General features: G+C 42.0%; 3 protein-coding genes and 1 long non-coding RNA gene across 4 annotated transcripts in view; 2 read left to right on the forward strand and 2 right to left on the reverse strand.

The window, feature by feature from the left end:
* Positions 1 to 468: 468 nt before the first annotated feature.
* LOC134076288 (uncharacterized) lies at positions 469 to 1,485 on the reverse strand. Its single transcript, XR_009938591.1, has 3 exons — positions 1,272 to 1,485; positions 973 to 1,091; positions 469 to 847 (listed from the first exon to the last, which is right to left on the reverse strand). It is a non-coding gene; the product is annotated as an uncharacterized LOC134076288 (long non-coding RNA).
* Positions 1,486 to 1,630: 145 nt separating this feature from the next.
* On the reverse strand, positions 1,631 to 7,430 carry dhrs7ca (dehydrogenase/reductase (SDR family) member 7Ca). Its single transcript, XM_062533194.1, has 9 exons — positions 7,342 to 7,430; positions 6,191 to 6,550; positions 5,296 to 5,375; positions 4,861 to 5,017; positions 4,412 to 4,524; positions 3,902 to 4,112; positions 3,407 to 3,499; positions 2,704 to 3,129; positions 1,631 to 2,418 (listed from the first exon to the last, which is right to left on the reverse strand). The coding sequence occupies exons 3-9, from the start codon at positions 5,311 to 5,313 to the stop codon at positions 2,225 to 2,227; spliced, it is 1,212 nt and encodes a 403-aa protein (XP_062389178.1). The 5' UTR covers positions 5,314 to 5,375; positions 6,191 to 6,550; positions 7,342 to 7,430; the 3' UTR covers positions 1,631 to 2,224.
* On the forward strand, positions 7,302 to 16,163 carry LOC134077529 (splicing factor U2AF 65 kDa subunit-like). Its single transcript, XM_062533193.1, has 11 exons — positions 7,302 to 7,455; positions 8,308 to 8,461; positions 8,589 to 8,692; positions 9,001 to 9,152; positions 9,621 to 9,737; positions 9,867 to 10,005; positions 10,433 to 10,512; positions 12,853 to 12,975; positions 13,506 to 13,592; positions 14,037 to 14,279; positions 14,547 to 16,163. The coding sequence occupies exons 1-11, from the start codon at positions 7,407 to 7,409 to the stop codon at positions 14,676 to 14,678; spliced, it is 1,380 nt and encodes a 459-aa protein (XP_062389177.1). The 5' UTR covers positions 7,302 to 7,406; the 3' UTR covers positions 14,679 to 16,163.
* Positions 16,164 to 16,354: 191 nt separating this feature from the next.
* LOC134077531 (myosin phosphatase Rho-interacting protein-like) overlaps positions 16,355 to 19,417 on the forward strand; it is an 18,933-nt gene continuing 15,870 nt past the window's right edge. Inside the window, 6 exon segments of the mRNA XM_062533195.1 lie at positions 16,355 to 16,639; positions 17,480 to 17,557; positions 17,696 to 17,761; positions 18,555 to 18,706; positions 19,313 to 19,343; positions 19,345 to 19,404. Of these exon segments, the coding sequence (XP_062389179.1) occupies positions 16,514 to 16,639; positions 17,480 to 17,557; positions 17,696 to 17,761; positions 18,555 to 18,706; positions 19,313 to 19,343; positions 19,345 to 19,404 (513 nt within the window). The 5' untranslated portion in view covers positions 16,355 to 16,513.

Below are 19,417 nucleotides of genomic sequence, written 5' to 3' on the forward strand. Positions count from 1 at the left end.
AACCTTTTTGGGGCTCACCTCACACACACCAAAGGTCAAGTGAAAAAAAAAAAAGCCAAGGCACACAAAATGACTTATGGATACTGATAATAGTATGTCACACACATTATTATAGGACAAAACTGTGGTGTTCATTCATCTGCCCATATTTCTATCTATACAGACAGACCCATAGGCATATGCTCATGTGGTGTTGACTGAGCTTTTAAAGAAAAAGCTGTGTTGATGCATTTAGAAATACCCCTAAATCCTATAATCTGTACTAAAAATGCATTGGTTTCATCAGAATTCCACAGACCACCTTACTTTGTCTTTGGCTTGTGACTGGTTCAGATCCACTGGTTAGCCTACGATTCTGACATTTAATTTAGATATAGATGCATTTCAACATAAGACACTGCACTTTGAATGTCATTTTTTTGATCAAATTATTGGTGTTTGTGTAGACATATGGAACATTCCATCAGAAACATTAAAAAAATTAAAACATTTATTTAAGAACATTCAGCAATCACATCAGTAAATAGTATGTTCAATGACAGCATTTCTGCAATGAATTAAGTTTAAAATTACAATAGTCCAGCTATTTTTGAAGTCCATAGGATATTGCAGACATTTCAAACCTGCAAGCCGCCAGACAATATCTTCATTATAATGAGGGGGAAATAGCTAGACATAGAGGTAGGTCATTTGGACTGGTGCCTAGGGCAGTAGGCTAATTTCGCAACAATTAATCGACTATGTGATTACTGTACCCCAAGTCAGGGTTCTCCTCCACATATTTTTTGATGTACCAACAAGAAATGTGAGCCTTCAACTTTTCCTCCACAACAAAGTCCAAGGCGGCCTGCAAAATGACAGATAAGAAATGTTTGTCTCTGAAAACCCAACACGGCTTGTAGACCTGTTGAAATTGAATATTCTGTCAATATTATATATTCTGTCAATATTCACTGTCACAGGTACTCGTACCTTGGCAAGGTGTGCTGCAATACCTTGGCCACGGAATGACTCAGGAACATTGGTTGACATTAGATCGATTTCTCCGTCGCCAGTTAGATTGTACCGCAGGGTGGCGTTGTCATGATTGCCTGATTAATACACGACATTTATGTTATTAACTCACAGTAGGTTAATTACTTTGAGAACGCGTAGGTTATAGCCTCGCGTGTACTTTAGATTCCAGGGAGGCCTAGTATGCATTTAGGCCACGGACTATATTTGGTGCTATCGCGCAGATTGTGCAACGAGGCAATGGCTTCTGCTCTTACCAGCTGTGTTCAAGCTTACAGTGAAACACTGTGCTGCTCTGTCGTGTTTCAAGGTTGGGATTTTCTCGGTGACATTAACACTGTTCCAGATTCTGCCAGTCCTTATTAAACCCGTGAAAACGGGATTGTATTTACAAACACGATTCAGCAGAAAAGACATTTCGATGTGTCAAGTCTCCCAGACCGACAGCAACCCGCGCCGCGTCGTCGACGATCCACATGAAAGAAAAGTGATAAGCTATCAGCAGGTGGCGCAGTAGGCCTACTGCAATATTATGATTTGTCAAATACTGGACTGAGATTGTAGGCTACTGAAAAGGTCAAAACAGAAGTCTTACATTTTAGACAAAGACGTTTATTTTCAGCGGCATTGTCATTATTACAATATCAGTAACACAATTTTCTTCAATCATTTTAACACCACAATACCTATGCGATGTCTATGATCCAAACTTCTCAACAATACTAGAACCTCTTGACTTTTTCATCATAGCCTACATCTTAAGAAAATCAGTAGTCCCCTGGGAGCTGATGTAACTCCAAGCATTGTGCAATCTGTAATTTACAGGGTGTAGTGATAATATTAGAGGTGGGTAAAACTATAAATTGTGTGATCACGGTAAGGTGGACTGCACCATGTGGTGTCAGATTTTTGAAAAAGGCATTCAGAACATGTTTGCTGATGGTTATTTTCACATGTTCATAACAATACAGTGGTATAAAATGGTTCCTAGAGCGTTGATAGAGGAGGCCTACATTTTGTAAATGTGGATAGTACAGTGTGGTTTTTGAATGTTAAAAGTTGCAATTGGTGAATAAACTGTTTTGCGAGGTGGATCAACTCTCTTCCTGAAATTTCAGAGTTGGTTAAACTGTGTTTACTTGCGTTTAACCTCCACTAGCCCTGGCTATTTATCATATGGCTGAAAAGTGTGAATTCTGTTGTATCCATGTTATAAGTCATGGTTCAAATCACTGCTCTGCACTCCTGCGGCCATCACTGAAAAGACAAAGTTCGGAAAGAAGGCACGTGCGTAGATCGCCGCTTTTGAAAAGGTCCGGCCCAGGACAACCTCTTTCTTCTTGGTGCTCAATGTTTTCACGATCTCGGCGGCCATGGTCTCAGGGGCGATGCCAAGGGAAAAGACTGCAATGACCAGAAAGAGAAAGACGCAAAGCAACTTAACAGTGACATTTTAAGTTCAAGCATTTCCCAGCACCGTTTGTCCTCTTCCTCCCAATTTCTTACTGCCATTTGCATGGGTTAATATTAGGCAATAACAGTCTCATTACATTTTTCCAAACAGCCTAATACTCAAACGAACGCATCGTCTTGCTTCCTCCAGGAAAATATGACTCTCAATCAAAGCTGCAGGGGCTACAAAAATGACTCCAATAATTAACAAATCGGACTCTAGACTTGTCGGTATACCTTTCTTGGGAGATGCTGGAGTGGGGGTTTCCTCTACGGGAGCAGTGGTTTCCTCTACGGGAGCAGGGGTCTCCTCCACTGGAGCAGGGATCTCCTCCGCTGGGGCGGGGCTATCTTCTGCTGGGGCGGGGATCTCCTCGGCGGGAGCAGGGATCTCTTCTGCGGGAACAGGGATCTCTTCTGCTGGGGCGGGGATCTCCTCTGCTGGGGCAGGGATCTCCTCCGCTGGGGCAGGGGTCTCCTCTGCCGGGGCAGGGATCTCCTCTGTGGGAGCAGGGATCTCTTCTGCTGGAGCAGGGATCTCCTCGGCTGGGGCCGGAGGGCTGATGAAGGTGTGGCTAATGGTGCTCACAGAGATGCCATACTCCTGAACCTCGGCACGCAGACAGTCAAAGAAAGCCTGCACAGCATGCTTGGAGGCAGCGTCTGCAGATCAAAAAAATATGTCACCATAATCATAAATTCACCCTCCACTCAAGTTTTCCACCACATTCCCATCAATTCTTAAGAATGAATCTAGTTACCGAAATGCAAATATCTGATTTTAGAGACACTCCCTTAATTGTGATAAGTGGCATAACATTACCTGCACATAGATATCATACATAGAGATACAAATCTCAAGTAGTACTGTTTCTAAATGACAGGACATGGATGACCTGAAATGGATGATATGTCTCATCTGCTCCTGACGTATTCTTACATGTGGTGCGGAATGGCAGTGCCAGCTTCCCCTGGATGCTATTGATTAGCAGAATGTGTCCGCCCCTCCTGGAGATCATGGATGGTAAAATACCTACAAAATGAAACATTTATATTGTCATAAACTTTTGATCATCTTTGTCTCAGGCTTTGTAACATATTTTACATTGTTTAATGCAATATTTACAGCAATTTACAGGATAGCTAAAGATAGATATTAGATACAGGTAATTAGTGCCTTTTTTGGTGAAAAGACGGTTAATTGCTTTGTTTGGCTCCAATAACTTGAACCAATAAAGAAATTATTGCATGGTGAGCACTACTCATGTCCGCTCAGTCACTGCCTACCATCAAACTTGTTAGCATGTCTTTTGCCTCCGCATCATCTCTCATCAATTGTACTGTTATTCATTCTTCTGTAAAGTACACACTGCCTTGCCTTGCCATGCCTTGCCTTACTAAAGGGATTGCGTAAACTGATCAGATGCTATTTTACCTTTGGCCAGAGTAATGGGTCCAAAGTAGTTAATGTCCATGATGGCCTTATCCGTCTCCAAAGACAGGTTCTGCACAGGGGCTTTCACCTTCATGCTGCCGTTGATGATGAGGACGTCCAGGCAACCGTAGCATTCCAACACCTCGCAGATCACTTCCGGTAGATCCTCCAAGTCACTGAAATCCAGCATTACCAGTTTGGGAGGGAAAGTCTATAGATTGGTGGAACAGGCAATGACAAAACTAGTTAGGAAAGCATTCTAGACTGTTCCAGCCATCCAGTAATTCATCAGTCATTTTGTCATGTATTCATGAATGCATTAAATAAGAGCAGGTAAGACCATTCAACAGTATGTTTCATTTAATAATAACATGAGGTCATTTAGACAGTTCATCTCTCTCAGCGAAGATAAAACCCCAAAAGTAAATTCAGATATTGGAACAAAGGTGAGACAAATACTTGTTCAATTCTCCTATGTTTTTTAAATGTATAGGGTGACTCCAAACTCACCACAGCGGGATCACAGTCCTCAGCCAGCTGCTCAGCGAGAGCGTCCAGCTTCTCCCAGCTTTTCCCACAGAGCACCAGCCTGGCACCTCCCTTGTGAAAGACCTTGGCACACTCTGCAAAACAGCGAGCCTGAATGTGAGGGGTGACTTACTGACAGACTCCAGTCCAGTATTTCAATGTACAGATGCACAGTAGGCAAATTACAATACATGGTCTTTTGGGCCCCCACTTCAAGGCAGCGCTGCCTAGAAGGTGTTAGAGTCAGGGTTAGGGTCAGGGTTAGGCAAGGTATCACTGCCTGGAAGGTGCTAGTTTTAGGGTCAAGGGTCAGGGTTAGGCTAGGCAGCGCTGCCTTAAGTCGCCGGTAGCAGTGCTGCCTTGAAGTCGACGGTGGGGGCCCAAAACATCATCAAGCGAAAATGACAGTCACGCTTTCTGAGAGCCATTACCATTCCCTAGTATAGACACGGAGTCCGTAATGACCACCACTTTGTTCCGCACCGTGGTTGTGGACATTAGCCTGAGCGCCGTGCTGTACAGGTAAAAGATCCCGGCTGTTATCACGATCACCGCCGGCACAAGCAGCACGGTGGTCCAATCCATCCCCTCCGCGGGAAAAAAAAATGTCATTACAGTATCATTAAATGAGCTGCATGTAGTACAATACAATTTTAACGTAAAAAAAAAAATACATTAGAGGGTAGAGAAGATACCTGAAATCGACCATAATCTAATACATGTACAGAGTGTACTGTACATCTATTAACAACAATCATCAGAGGGTAACCATTAATCAAATGTTGATCCAAATGAAAACTATGTTTAATAATATTTATAAATAATAAAGGCCTTAAAAAGTAAGATATCTGGCAATTAATACTTACCATAAGAAATTCCTCCATTATGATTGCTGTTCTGGACCCTTGAAACTTAAATATATTTGCACTGCTTCAGGAGATTGAATCTATAAAGGAAGAGTATAGGATTGATTTTCATATACCAGATCAAGCAGATACCAGATCTCAAGCCTTACTGGCCTTATTCTATTCTTACTGGTTTTTTTTATGTTATTGTTGAATGTTGTACTTGAGAGCAAAGATTAACCGGAAACCTGGCAAACCTGGCCAATAAAGCTGATTCTGATTCCACATGATTATATGTGTTTTGAATTATATGCATTATGCTGTACTGTCCCTGTAACTATTTACAACAGTGTTAGGAAGATAATAATAATCAATCACAACAAAACAGATGTGTTAAAGCCTTCACTAGTATCACTGTAGATTTCAAACATCAAAACAATACATGCAGCTTGTGAAGAACACATTTCGGTTGTCATCCATGCAGTCGTAGTTCACCATGTACAGCACTCTATCCTTGAAGCAATTCTAAATATACAGTAACCCAGAACTAGCTGTCTATTTACAGCAACTAGCAGGGCTTAGGGAACTTATTTCATTTTTAATTTTAAAGCTGAACACCTCTGCTTCAGAAATCAAAACTAACAGAAGCCAAAGATGCCCCTATCCCAAGACTTGCAGCCAAAGATGCCCCTATCCCAAGACTTGCAGCATAACAAGCAATGATCAAATGCATTGCACTCTCATGCACAAAACTGAAAGCTGCAACTCATGCACAAAACACAAAGCTGCAACTCTTCACCACAACCGCCCATCCTAGGTTGTTTGCTGTCACTGAAAGTATCTACTTACATTCATGTTAACCATAACATCTTGAAAGCAAGACATATACAGTAGTGTGCACTACTGGTACAAATACCTTCTTGATGTCCAGGAGTTACCCGAAATCTCCCCCCTAGCTGCCCATTTTCCAGACAGCAATGGACCCACAGGGCAGCGCTATGGGACTGGGAGGTCTTTTAATAGCACACAGCTGACTCAGTCATGTTCCATGTATGTTGTGCACATGGCAAGGCCAGATATCCATGACGTAGAAGCAGAGAAGGGGGTTGGTGGACACCGAGTGTCACATTTCTTGAGGCATGGTTTTTGGGAGGCCGGCGTTTTTTGAAAGCAGCATAGTTCTCTATGTTCTTGTGTGTGCGGTGTGGTGTGATGGGATGATGTGATGGATGATCGCAAACATGATATTTGCCATGCTTTGACACAGGAAGAATGACTGTAGAACAAAGAACAAAGTGTCATTTTTGTGTAGGCTACCAAGAGACTGAATAGTAAAAGTAGGACTACACACACACACACACACATTCTGTTTTTAGACATTTGGTGGAAGGCATAGGCCTGTTTTCTATTTCTTGTCATTCATAACTTTCCTCCTTCAGTATCTGCAGATCATAGATAGGCCTATAAAAATATGTCAGATTGATACCATTGTTGGGTCTCTTTACAACCACAAGGAAATAATTACAAAATATAATGAAATTCTACATATGCATGCATATGGTCAAATCTTGACTATTTGTTGATGTGAAATTGACTGCAAGGTGCCCATGCACTGGGTAGCTTAACTAAACTGAATGTCCAGTGGCACAAGTCAAATGAATGAGAAGATAAAACAACCGAGAAATTTGGCCACTTCAATTGTAGTTTTGGCCACTTTAATTGTGGTTTTGGAAATAGTCTAAGTAATATCTTGGCTTAATCAAGAATTCGAGGCTACTTTTTTATGAATGAAAACACTATATCATATCTGGACCCATCAATTCTGCATTTGAGGAGACGAAGCTACAAATCAGCTGTTATGCAGAGCTCTCCTTGAGCATGCGCGCTGTTTTCATACATTGTAGAGCCCGTGGCTACATCATGGAATTTCTTCACTCAGTTTACAGTTATACGCAAATGTTGCCTTAACATTATCTTTGTCTCTTGATCCCTGCTTTATTTGCACCAGTGCATCCCAGCCTTGCGAAATCTATTTAGCTTAGCTTGCAAACAGGGGTTTTCTGTTACCTGGAAAATTGAGCTGGACCTCGCTGACTCGCACTTCAAACCTAGATTTGCACTTGTGTGGGAAAATGTCGGATTTTGAGGAGTTTGAGAAACAACTAAGCGAAAACCGGCAAGGTGATTTTGTTATTGAAATGATCCTATCATATACTGTACACTTAGATTCGTCGGTGTTTATGGGCGAATTTATGATTTGACCCCTTCAGCTGCTGCTGACTACAAAGCTAGCTAGCGTTTGTTAGTTGGTTCGTAAAATGACGTAAGGTAACGTTATCAGCTAACTGAAGCTAATATGAATTCCAATGGATTGACGACCTAATCCAGCTATAAGTGCATTTTGTTCGGTTAAAATGTTCTACTATTCTGTCTGCAGCGGTGGCTAACTAACTAACCTCACAACATTGACAGCGTAACGTGATTTTCATAAACCAAAACACTTGCAGCTAATTTAGCCAGCTAATTTGTAAAACTGTTCACCCTACTGCTGCGGATAAGCAAGCTAATCTGTACTAACATGAAATTAAAGTTTATACCAGTATCCTACACAAGACTGACCTGCCAGTCGGATACATAGTGGATGTACATGGCATGACAGCTCCATATATTATTGTGTCCTATATTAACTAGTAAATCAGCGACACCTATAGCGTACCTCGGTATAGCCCAAAGTCATTTTCTGAATGAATGTTAACGTTGCAATTTATGAGTTATCGGTTGAATAAGTTGGACAACTTTAGAAATGTCAAACACAGGCTGCATGTTACACATTATCATAGTCCGTCCAAGATGCATGCAAATGCAAACGCATGAATTGAAACAAAGTATCAATTTATCAGCATGGAATGTTGAGAATTAATTGTAACCATAACCAGAGTTATTTTCGTTCATATGATTTCATAGGCTTTTAAAATAACAAAGATGACCCGGCCTAGATGACTTAATCTGTTCTCTGGTGTTGTGACTTTATAGAGAGAGATAGGGAACGGCACAAGAGAAGGAGCCGAAGCAGTTCACCCAGCCGCAGCGACAAGCACCGAAGCTGGAGCAAAGACCGGGGCAGTCGCAGCAGGGACCGCAAGAGCCGCGACAGGAGGAGTAATTCCAGGGACCATAAAAAGCACAGGTAGGCCTAGGAGTTGCTGCCCACTTCATAAGTACTTGTGTAAAAGATTAGCCTTTCCTCCTTAACTTTCTCTGTGTTTGTCAGGTCAGCATACAGTGTTAATGTTGTTGCTTTTTTAAAAAAATAGTTATTCTCCACGGAGAACAAGGAAGAAAAAGACATACAAATACTGGGATATGCCTCCCCCTGGCTTTGAACACATCACTCCCATGCAGTATAAGGCCATGCAAGGTGAGTCTGTTTCTGCTCACTTTTTGATGGAGGCTTGATGTCACATTGTACTCCTCAGAGTCAGACACATTTTAAAACATTTAATTTGTTAATTTAATTTAAACAGTTATAATTTGATAATGAGAAGGTAGTTACTCCATGGAGGTTGTCTTGGAATTAAATTGAGAGCACAAACCACTTTAAAGTGCATTGGAAGGTGCCCCTTAAGCAAAATTGAGAAGGGGGGGATGGGCACAGAATGGCAGGGTGCCATGCGTTTTTGCATTCTTTCAGCTAAGTGACCTTAAACATGCTTTTTTTACCTTCAGCTGCCGGCCAGATCCCCACAATTGCGCTGCTGGCAACCTCCAGCACAAGCGGAGTGTCTGTCACCTCCACACAAGTGCCGGTTGTGGGCAGTCAGATGACCAGACAAGCCCGACGCCTCTATGTTGGCAATATTCCTTTTGGTGTGACTGAGGTGAGCCCGGAGGATTAGTCATCCTCTTTGGAGAAAGGCCCTCCTCACAGTAAAAAATTAAAATTAAATTAAAAAAAATGCATGGATTGTTTTGTGCTGTAAGCACTGTGAGGGGATTCCAGAGTGTTGGCTGTTTCCAGGCTAAAGGGTCGTTCACAACGACAGCGATATCAATAGCAAAAAATATTGTTACAGCTAATTTGAATGACGATGTCCACACATTAACTATAACTTTAATGACATGAAGAACGATGTAGTCGGGGATCACTTTCAGAACAATAAAAATCTGACAGCCGATCCATCTAATTCTAGACATCACATTCATCAACACAGAGAGACTTTTCTTATCCTTGGTCAGTGGGCATGCTTTTATAGTAATGCATAAAGTTATTGTTATAGTTATTGTTCCTTGTGTGAATAGCCCTTAACTGTTGAGATAATGCCCCTGGTCTTCATTTGTGTTTTCAGGAGTCCATGGCAGAGTTTTTTAATGCCCAGATGCGTCTGGCCGGCCTCTCCCAAGCCCCTAGTAGCCCCGTGCTGGCCGTCCAAATCAACCAAGACAAGAATTTTGCATTTTTAGAGGTAAGCCTAGCCTTAGTCCTCCAAATCTACCTGATTTGATGGCTTATGGTACATGAAGCAAGCATGCTAAGTATGTTCCATTATTATTCAACGTATGGACTTAAGCTAATGTTTTTGTCCCTAAAACAGTTCCGCTCTGTAGACGAAACAACCCAGGCCATGGCGTTCGACGGAATCCCCTTCCAGGGCCAGTGTCTGAAGATCAGACGTCCGCACGATTACCGCCCCCTTCCAGGGATTGCAGAGCAGCCAGCTTTTCATGTTCCAGGTTAGCGCTGCAGCTCTGAAGCCAGCTTTCAGGCCTCAGCTGTCAGATCAGCAGGATCCCTTTCAGTCAGGGCTTCGCAAATCGCTAAATGATATTAGCGTGGCTGAATTTTGTGCCATCTTCAGAAAGCTATGATCTTGATGCTTAATGCAGTGATTGGTGATGAGCTATCTCACAGCTCCATAATCAAAGTAGCTTCCAGTTCTTCTCAGTCACTTTGGTACAGTTCTCTGATAACCTCCACATTATCTAGCCACTTGCGCACATCATAGCGGTAATGTTCTTTGAAGCTGATAATTCCGTTGCATCATATCACTTTGGAATCACCTCGACGTTCTGTTTAAAGTTATATTTTTCAAAATATCAATCTACATAATTGTGTGGACTACCTTTTTGATTTAAATATTATTTTTATTTCAACCCTCAGGCGTTGTATCCACAGTGGTTCCAGACTCACCACATAAACTCTTCATTGGAGGCTTACCCAACTATCTCAATGATGATCAGGTACATACAAGCCGTGTCTGTCACCAAGCTGCTGATTTTGATCTAGTCCATGCACTTATTTTAGCTTAAATAAATAGCATTAAGATATACATATTTCCCCTCTTGTTATTATTATTCATTATTAATATTTTTCATATGATATCAACTAATACATTGAGAACACTTGTTTATATTAATAATGTCAGTGTGTTTGTGCGAAGAACATTTCTGAAAGCAGGTTTTCTTGCACTTCTGACACCTGTGGATTTAGCCAATCAGTTTCTCCAACCCCCTCATATCATATAGATCTTTATTCACATAAACAACTCAACAACATATCTCAATGACCCACTAATAATGCCAGCTAACAGAGCTTGGTTTAGGGAAGCTTTTGGAAACTGTTTTAGCTCTAATGTTTAAGTAGCATCAAGCAGCTTGTCTTGATGGTTGCTGTGAAGAAATTGACGAGGTCATTCAAAGACTGAGCTTCGAACCCAAACAATTGGAAAGATCAGTAGCATTCACCATCACATGATATTTCATTGGCATGGTTCTGTTCATCACTTACAAAGTATATTCACAGCATGGATGGTTGTATTACTCTTGTAGTTTAACTTCTTAACACAGTAATTTACACAGTTTTAATAAACATGAAACAGTTATATATATATATATGTGTATAAATATAAACTAGCATTCCCATATTTCAATATGTATTATGCTAGCTTTATGTAGCATTTAGAGAAACGTGTGCGAAGTACATTGAGCATGACTTATTTCTAAGGTTGCTCTTGGGTAATGTGTTTTTTGGATATAGGATGTCACTATATTCATTATTTATCTTCTCTGCTCATCATTTTTAACAAATTACCCATTCCCAATCCACAATTGTAGTTGACATTGAGGTAGGTTAAGTAAATAGCTTTGTCATATACCTTTGAGAAATACCTTTATTAAATTTAACATGCTGTGTAATTGGTCAGACCTAAACTACGGCATAAAACACACTGTATAGTACTTCATATCAAGTCAACCTAACTCTCTTGAAATGGATGGGGGATAGTCATGTTGTCTGCAGTTCACATGTAATCCTGTGATTGGAGACGCCTTGTTTTAAAACAGTCAGAGTTAGTGACAAGAAAAAGAAAATGGACGTCAATGTAACCCTGGTGTTTGATCATTTTTTTCCTTCTCCTTTGTTTGTCTCTTGCAGTCACTGCTACTGCTTTGAAACTCACAGCTCTTTCATTTTTGTTCCCCCACTCTGTCCCCAGCTAGGGGCCTGTAAGATCGTTCTAAGTCTCCGCTCTTAATTTGTTCAGTAGTACAGATCTACTGCTGCCATGCCAACATGTAACACAAGGCAAGTAAGACATTCCGTTTCTCACACGGATACACCTCTAAAAGCCAGCAGGTCCCCTTCCCTGGCTGCTTTCCTTTCCCATCTCTCTCTTGGAGCGCGATAGAGACCCAAATTGGGCTTAGTTTGGGGTTGGGTGGGGTGGGGGGGGGGTCCGGGCACTGAGTGAGGGATGACGGGTTATTGGGTGAGGTAGCAGAAGAGTTGGGTGAAGGGGTGACCAGGCGATTTGGATGGTTAGGAGAGACCATTAGGGCTTATTAAGGGCTGTCTTGAATGGGTAACCGTAACGCTGAGGTTTAAACTCTAGGTTCTCTTCCTTTACTGATTGAGACAGGTAAGATATTGCTTCCCTAAACCCTCATGCAGTATTACCCTGACCCTATGCTACCTAGAGGCTTCTGCTCTGTCTGAATTGGGGTCTTAGAGTTGGTCTTGTTCAACAACTGCTGACAATGAAAATAATGCTTCCCATGTACAGTATATCAGGCAGGATTTTAACCTTGGTTGATGGGAAAACAGTAATTCTGCCAAGGTTTCATGTGCAAAGTGATGTGTATGCTCTTCAATTTGTACTGTGAATGAATTTACTGTTACCATTAATGCTAACTCGCCATCAACATGGACAATATATTTGTTGTTTTTGTTTCCCATGTTAGCAAAGTTTGGACCCCAAAGCAGTTTCATCTTTCCGTTTTATTTGGTCACATGAAGATGATGGGATATTTGTCAGGGAATTAACTAAAACCCACAAATCTTCATGCACTTTTTCCTTAAGGGACTCGAGGTTAACACCTAGGTGAACTCATCCTTGAAGCAGTACAGCACAGTATTTGTTTGTTTGTTTTTTTTGCCATGCCACCTTCTGCGCAGATCCAAAGCCATCTCACTTCTTGATTTACCTTCTCATAGATTTGAAACAGACAGTCTAGCATTCAGACATTGGGCCTGCGCTGGCATCCCCTGTTCTAACGAGCTCTCCCCTGCTCTTACCTGTGCAGGTTAAGGAGCTCTTAACATCGTTCGGTCCTCTCAAAGCTTTCAATCTTGTCAAAGACAGTGCCACATCACTGTCCAAAGGTTACGCTTTCTGTGAATACGTCGACATCAGCGCCACCGATCAGGTAAGTATGGCATGCAAGCACCACAGGCAAACAAGTCCACACTTCCTATCCTTTTTCGGGCCTGGGGTGCGTTTCCCAAAGCCATAGTTGCCAATAGCGGATGTAGTTTCTTTAACGTCTCACTCGCGTTGTCTTTTCTGTATAGCCTAATTCAGTGAAGTATCCTCGACTTAAATTTTAAAAACATTCACTAAAACCAGTCTTGCCTACATGCTTTACCTGACAGCACCTGTATTTAGTTAGGCTACATGTGTTGCTCAACGACGTGATGCGTTAAGGCCTGGGGTGCGTTTCCCAAAGCCATAGTTGCTAACTAAGTTAGTGACAAAGTTAGTGACAACTATGGCTTTAACTAAGTTAGCTACTTTGTTGGTTGCAATGCAATTTCCCATTGCCAACCAACTAAGTTTCTAACAGGTTAGTAACTATGGTTTTGGGAAACGCACCCCTGTTCCTGTAGTTGACCTTTGCGGGTTAATGTCATGGTGAGGTCCGGTGAGGTCCAGTGATTCTGTGGGTTGCGCTCACAGGCGGTGGCTGGTCTCAACGGCATGCAGCTGGGCGACAAGAAACTGATTGTCCAGAGGGCAAGCGTGGGGGCCAAGAACTCTAATCTGGTATGTCCCCTACTCCACTTACCGTGATCAGTTATTTTTCATGATCTTGTCTCTATACAACTTGTGTTGCTTTTAACACATCTCTATGTCCAGATTGGGACAACACAGTTTGTGTTGTTTCTAACACATTGCTTTTGGTATACAGTGTACACTCTTACAACAAATTTGTTGAAAATAACACAACTTGCATTGTTTTTAACACATCTCTATGTCCAGATAACAACACAATTGGTGTTGTTTCTAACACATTGCTTTTGTTAAACTGTGTGCACTCTTGTTTTTTAACACATCTCTTTGTCCAGATAGGTACACGTTTTTTTTAAGAGTGCATGATGTTGTTGCCCTTTTTGGTTTTGTCCTTCAATTATAACAGTTAGTCAGTTTGTCTTTTCCTTAACCCTGCTCTATTCCTTGTGTCCCTCTTCTTCTCTGGCTTCTCTCCAGACGGCCGTTATCGAGACACCGGTGATGCTGCAGGTGCCGGGCCTACAGAAGCTGCAGAACTCGGGCCTGCCGACGGAGGTGTTGTGTCTGCTCAACATGGTCATGCCCGAGGAGCTGGTGGACGACGAGGACTATGACGAGATCCTGGAGGACATCCGGGAGGAGTGCTGCAAGTACGGCAGCGTGCGCTCCATCGAGATCCCGCGCCCCGTCGACGGAGTCGAGGTCCCGGGCTGTGGAAAGGTCAGCCGCCAACGTGCCATTTTCTGGAACCTTCTTCTTCTTCTTTTTGTTCCTCTTCCCACCGAGGAAGAATGTCGGAGAATTTTGTTCCAGAGAATGTTATTTTTGTTTGCTGTTGTTCCCTTTGTTTGCTTTTAAGCAGATAGATTGTCTCTCTTATGTACACACACACACACACACACACACACACACACACAAATGCACTCAAAATATCTTGAAAAAGTTCCAGTTCACACACCGATCATGTGTTTCTTCTGTTCATCCCAGATATTTGTGGAATACGCTTCTGCAGCGGAATGTCAGAAGGCCATGCAAGCATTGACTGGGCGCAAGTTTGCTAACAGGATGGTCGTCACCAAATACTATGATCCCGACATGTATCACAGACACGAGTTCTGAAGAAAACCGCTGTGAGCTGTGCACACCTGCCCTCTTCTGCGTGGCACATGACATTACTACACCTTTCACACGCATTCAGTCCCTTGCACTCTATTGGCAAGCTAACACTGACACTGAAGACTCAAGTTGAAAAGGAATAGATCTTCCAAAGATTTTTATAGAAATAGAGAAAAAGAATAACACTTTGAGGATCCTAACCATTTCATTTAGCTACTGCTTTAGACATGCAGTCAGTTAATGCTTTATTATAAGACTGTGCTTTGTGAAGTTTACAAGACAGGTTACACTTTTGAGAACTGAGCAGATATACATGTTTGTATTTATGTACAGTACAACTCCAATCACCTGGGTATAACTCTCATATTTAGCAATTAATGATATTTGCTTTTAGGAGCCTATCCTGTAGGTCAAACCTTACTGAAAATGTTAGTTTTTATGTGAGAATTTCCAACAGAATTGTACTTGTACTGCTTCAGATGGAGAAGCACATCCATGACTATGCTTTTTTGAAGCAATAGTTTCAAAGTTTTGGTGTATTTTTTCATGTTACCTACTGTAGGAATGCAAAGGTACAGGAAAAAAACAGCACAATGTGCTTTTAATATTTAACAAAACATTTATCGTCAAATGGTACTAATGAACACAGATGCCATACCTATGTTTTTGTTTGGTTAGGCTTTGGTCTATGACTTGGTTTATGATTGTGTATACTCAAGCTCAAGGATCTTTGTGTGTGTGTGTGTGTGTGTGTGTGTGTATGAGTGAGACCGAGAGAGAAAGCGAGCACAGAAGTGTGCTCTTGAATGTCTGTGTGGAATTATTTATTTATTAACCTTAGTATTAAAGATATCTAACTGATTGCGGACATTTACAAAAAAAGTAACGGCACGAGTTTGCATTACACCTGAAATGATGCTGCAAAAGTCTGCCTATTCAAATCACTTGGAAGTAGCACCTGTTTGTGACTGATGTTACCAGCATAAAGATATCAATGAATTGCTTTGTAGAAAATTGACAATGCTTTTTAGACATGCTTTATTCATGATACCTTATGAATGTGTGCAAAATGAATGCTTTAGGTTTTTTCTAAATCATTCTATATTTGCCACTTATGGAAGCTCATTTCAGCCACTAGAGGGGAAAAGGGCAACAAACTTCATAACAATGATAAAGATAGCCTAGATATTAAGTGAAAACTTTGGGTTCTTTGTAGTCAAAATATTGAGTTGGTAAGTCAAACATTTGAGATACTAAGTTAGAAAGTTGACATTTTGAGATGGGAAGTCAGCTTTTTCAGGTACCATGTAGGAATTTTGAGATAAATAGTCACAATTGTATCTCTCTTTTTTTCCTAGTATCTCAAAATTCAGACTTGGTAAGCCTATCTGAGAATTTTGACTTTGTGTCTGATTTTTTCCCCATCTAAAGAGGCGTAAACTGACTTCCATAGCCACTGCCTTGTCTTCAATAAAATAATAAAATATAATCTCAATTTATGTCGTGAATTATTTGAGTTGAGCATAGATAAAGTTAAAATCAAGATATTTAAAAGAATGAAGAGGAAATTGTTGCTGGCGTGCCCAGGCCTAGGCCATGCTTTGCTTCTGCAGTCAGCAACTCTGTCAAGTTGTTGTTGAGACAATGTTGCATACGATCGGTGGGGGGCGACAGTTGTTGGAAATTTTGAGTTGGACAAGATCGGACAGTTCAAGTGCACTGATGCCGATCGTCTGAGTAGAGGTCCTTCCGAAGTAGGCTCGGCATACAGAGCAGTCTCTGGAGAGCTTGTCATCGGAAGGTCTAGTCTCCTAGATCAGAAGTTTCACAGCGAGAAGATGTCAACGATGAAAATGGACACATTTTGTAACAAATTCCAAGCGAATATCTTCAGTAAAAGCAAATGTCAAAATTGCTTTAAACCCCGTGAACTACACCTGAGAGCCAATGAAGATTTGATTCAGGTAAGTGAACTCTTCTGACATTTCAGCCCAGTAGGTGTAGCCTACATGTTGGTATATTGACTATTTACTGACGTTTTTGCAGTTTGGATTCCAAATGAAAGAATACATGTGGCGTTTTGGGTTATTATGACTATAGGCTATCTTATGATTCTGTAAATAAACACTATGAAGAAGCGGATGTAGTTTCTTTAACGTCTCACTCGCGTTGTCTTTTCTGTATAGCCTAATTCAGTGAAGTATCCTCGACTTAAATTTTAAAAACATTACTAAACATTACTAAAACCAGTCTTGCCTACTTTACCTGACAGCACCTGTATTTAGTTAGGCTACATGTGTTGCTCAACGACGTGATGCGTTAAGTCAGTGTGTGATGGCAAAGAAGCGTGCTGCCTCGTGAAGTAGGCGTACGCCAGAGAACTTGTAAAGAATCTCAACTATGCCCAGATGTAAGGGTTTCTTGTGAGAGTGTGTGTGGTTAGAGGGGAACCTGTCCTGAATTTATCAGTAAACACATTCGCTACTTACAAACAAAAGCAGCAACAGCAGCAGCAGCAGCAACAACAGCACAATCCCTGCGTTTTGGCTTCCACAGTAATTTTGGACACCCAAGCCTCATTCCTCACATAGCAGGTCATCAGACAGCACGGACCCAAATTCAAATGTGACCACAGCTTATCTCTTGTCCACTGCTGCCTGTAATTTTGGAACAATGGAAACGTTTACAGTAATCTTGAGGTGTATCTCCAAGGGATGACTTGCTGTTTCAAAGCAGCCACCAACAAAAGAAAGTGGCAGGGTAAATGTCTTCGGTTTTACTTTTCTTCCTGTGTCCCTTTACAGGCCAAGCCTATTTATGGAGGTTGGCTATGTCTTGCTCCAGAAGGTACTGACTTTGGCAAGCCAGCACAACGATCAAGGGTATGGGAAACTCACCTCAACAGCAGTAGACTAAACCTTTTAAATCGTAGTTATGATCTGAGACCTATCAGTGATGGCCTGTTTTGATAAACAAAGTAAAACATCATCTGTTTTGTTTCCCCCCACCCCCCACTGAAGAAATGGCAACGCAGATTCTTCATTCTCTATGAACATGGCAGTCTGCATTTCGCTCTGGATGACTCGGTAAGTGGTATGCCTAGTTCTGTAGTTGAAAGCCCTTTGGGGATGTATTCCAGGTAGATGGTTAAGTGACAGATCTGAGTAAGTTAACCCAGAGGAAGTGGTAAACCTCCTAATAGAAAAGGCTTTTGGCTTTGTTTAGTTTGGATATTGCCTCTGGGCTATTCTATTGTCAGGTTCAGCGCCCTCTGGGTTATCGTACCACTATCGTGCCACTAAACCACCCACTTGAAATGATGGCCAGTTGTTATTGACTATGTATACTAGCAGACACTCATTTCTGCTAGTGCTAGTACTCATTGATGCTGATTTACGAGAGAACCCACCATGCGTCTTGGTACCATATGTGTTCATTGTGAGGGGGACTGACCATTCATGTCTGTTTGTGAGCTAATGGTTCTCCCTAAGTGATCTTTCTCAGTGTACTGTGTCTGTAATGTTTCCGGAATGCACTGGTGATGGCCATATCTCCATAGGTTATATCCCGCTGACCTTTCTTCTGAACGAGTGTGTTGGGGGTGTCCTGAAAACATGAACCTCCCAGTAGTGTCACTGTGTGCTTCAGCAGTCTGTTACTGGTGACCAGTTCTCAGATGACAGATGAATGTTGCATTCTACTCATAATAGGGCCTCTTCAATACCAATATGGGAAGTGTCAGCTGTGATCTTGTGTCCTCTCCCCTCCTCTCTCCTCTCCTCTCCTCTACCTTCCTCTCCTCTCCCCTCCTCTCCTCTCCTCTCCTCTACCTTCCTCTCCTCTCCTCTCCTCTCCTCTCTTCTCCTCTCCTCTCCACAGCCAAGCACTCTTCCCCAAGGGACAGTAAATATGAACCTGTGCACAGACGTGGTTGATGCAGAGATGAAGACAGGGCAGAGGAATGCACTGTGCATCGTCACCCCTGACCAGGACTTCTACATCCGTGGGGAAAACAAGGACATCATCAATGGGTGAGGCCGAAAGTCATATCCATATCATATCCTTATGGCCAAGGCCCCCTGGCGACCACATTTGCATCTGTAGATTTGACGGTCAAGAGAGAGAACTTTGGCATGGACGTGCATCAGACGCTGCGAGTGGGCTTTGCTCTGTTAAAAACAATGGAGCACTAAAGTTTTGCGTCAGTTGACGTCACCAGTGGGCGTTGGCCTTTACACTAACCAAAGCAAAAGGAATTGCTAACCTTCATATCATGAACCTTGTTTCATAAAGCAACTCTTATGATTAATCGATGTAATCACTTTCCAAAGACATATAACCTCATCAGACCTGGACATAGTCACTGGATATAAGCATAATAGTCACTATAGTACTAGAGCAACACAATCAGTGAATCCAGTACAGGGTGGACAGGGTATGCACAATTCAGCTCAAATGCTTTAGCCTTATGCAACAATGAGGTGGAGCTCCATCCAATCTTGCTTGTCTCTCAAGGATGACAATAAAGTGATGGGTTTACCCAACTGCCATTACTGGGAGTCCCGCCTCAGAGAAATGAGTCCTTGGTGTCATCATGTCTCATGTCTGTGTGTGATCCACCCTGTCCCACCCAACAGATGGAATGAGCAGCTAGTGGTCTACCCCACTCACTAACAAGCACAACCGCAAGAAGACCACAAGCAAAGAGAGGCCCTCTGTAGCCACACAGGTTAGTCCTTCAC

The sequence above is a fragment of the Sardina pilchardus genome, chromosome 3 (assembly GCF_963854185.1).
Source record: "Sardina pilchardus chromosome 3, fSarPil1.1, whole genome shotgun sequence".
NCBI classification, from domain to species: domain Eukaryota; kingdom Metazoa; phylum Chordata; class Actinopteri; order Clupeiformes; family Clupeidae; genus Sardina; species Sardina pilchardus.

What these genes read in the sequence shown, in the direction of transcription:
- dhrs7ca (XM_062533194.1), bottom strand. An exon ending in CGTGTCTATACTAGGGAATG is followed by an intron (nt 4,525 to 4,860) that starts GTAATGGCTCTC and finishes GCTGTTTTGCAG; the next exon opens with AGTGTGCCAAGGTCTTTCAC. An exon ending in ACCCATTACTCTGGCCAAAG is followed by an intron (nt 3,500 to 3,901) that starts GTAAAATAGCAT and finishes TTCATTTTGTAG; the next exon opens with GTATTTTACCATCCATGATC.
- LOC134077529 (XM_062533193.1), top strand. Translation starts at nt 7,407, where the DNA reads ATGTCGGATTTTGAGGAGTTTGAGAAACAACTAAGCGAAAACCGGCAA. An exon ending in ACTAAGCGAAAACCGGCAAG is followed by an intron (nt 7,456 to 8,307) that starts GTGATTTTGTTA and finishes GTGACTTTATAG; the next exon opens with AGAGAGATAGGGAACGGCAC. An exon ending in AGGTCCCGGGCTGTGGAAAG is followed by an intron (nt 14,280 to 14,546) that starts GTCAGCCGCCAA and finishes TGTTCATCCCAG; the next exon opens with ATATTTGTGGAATACGCTTC.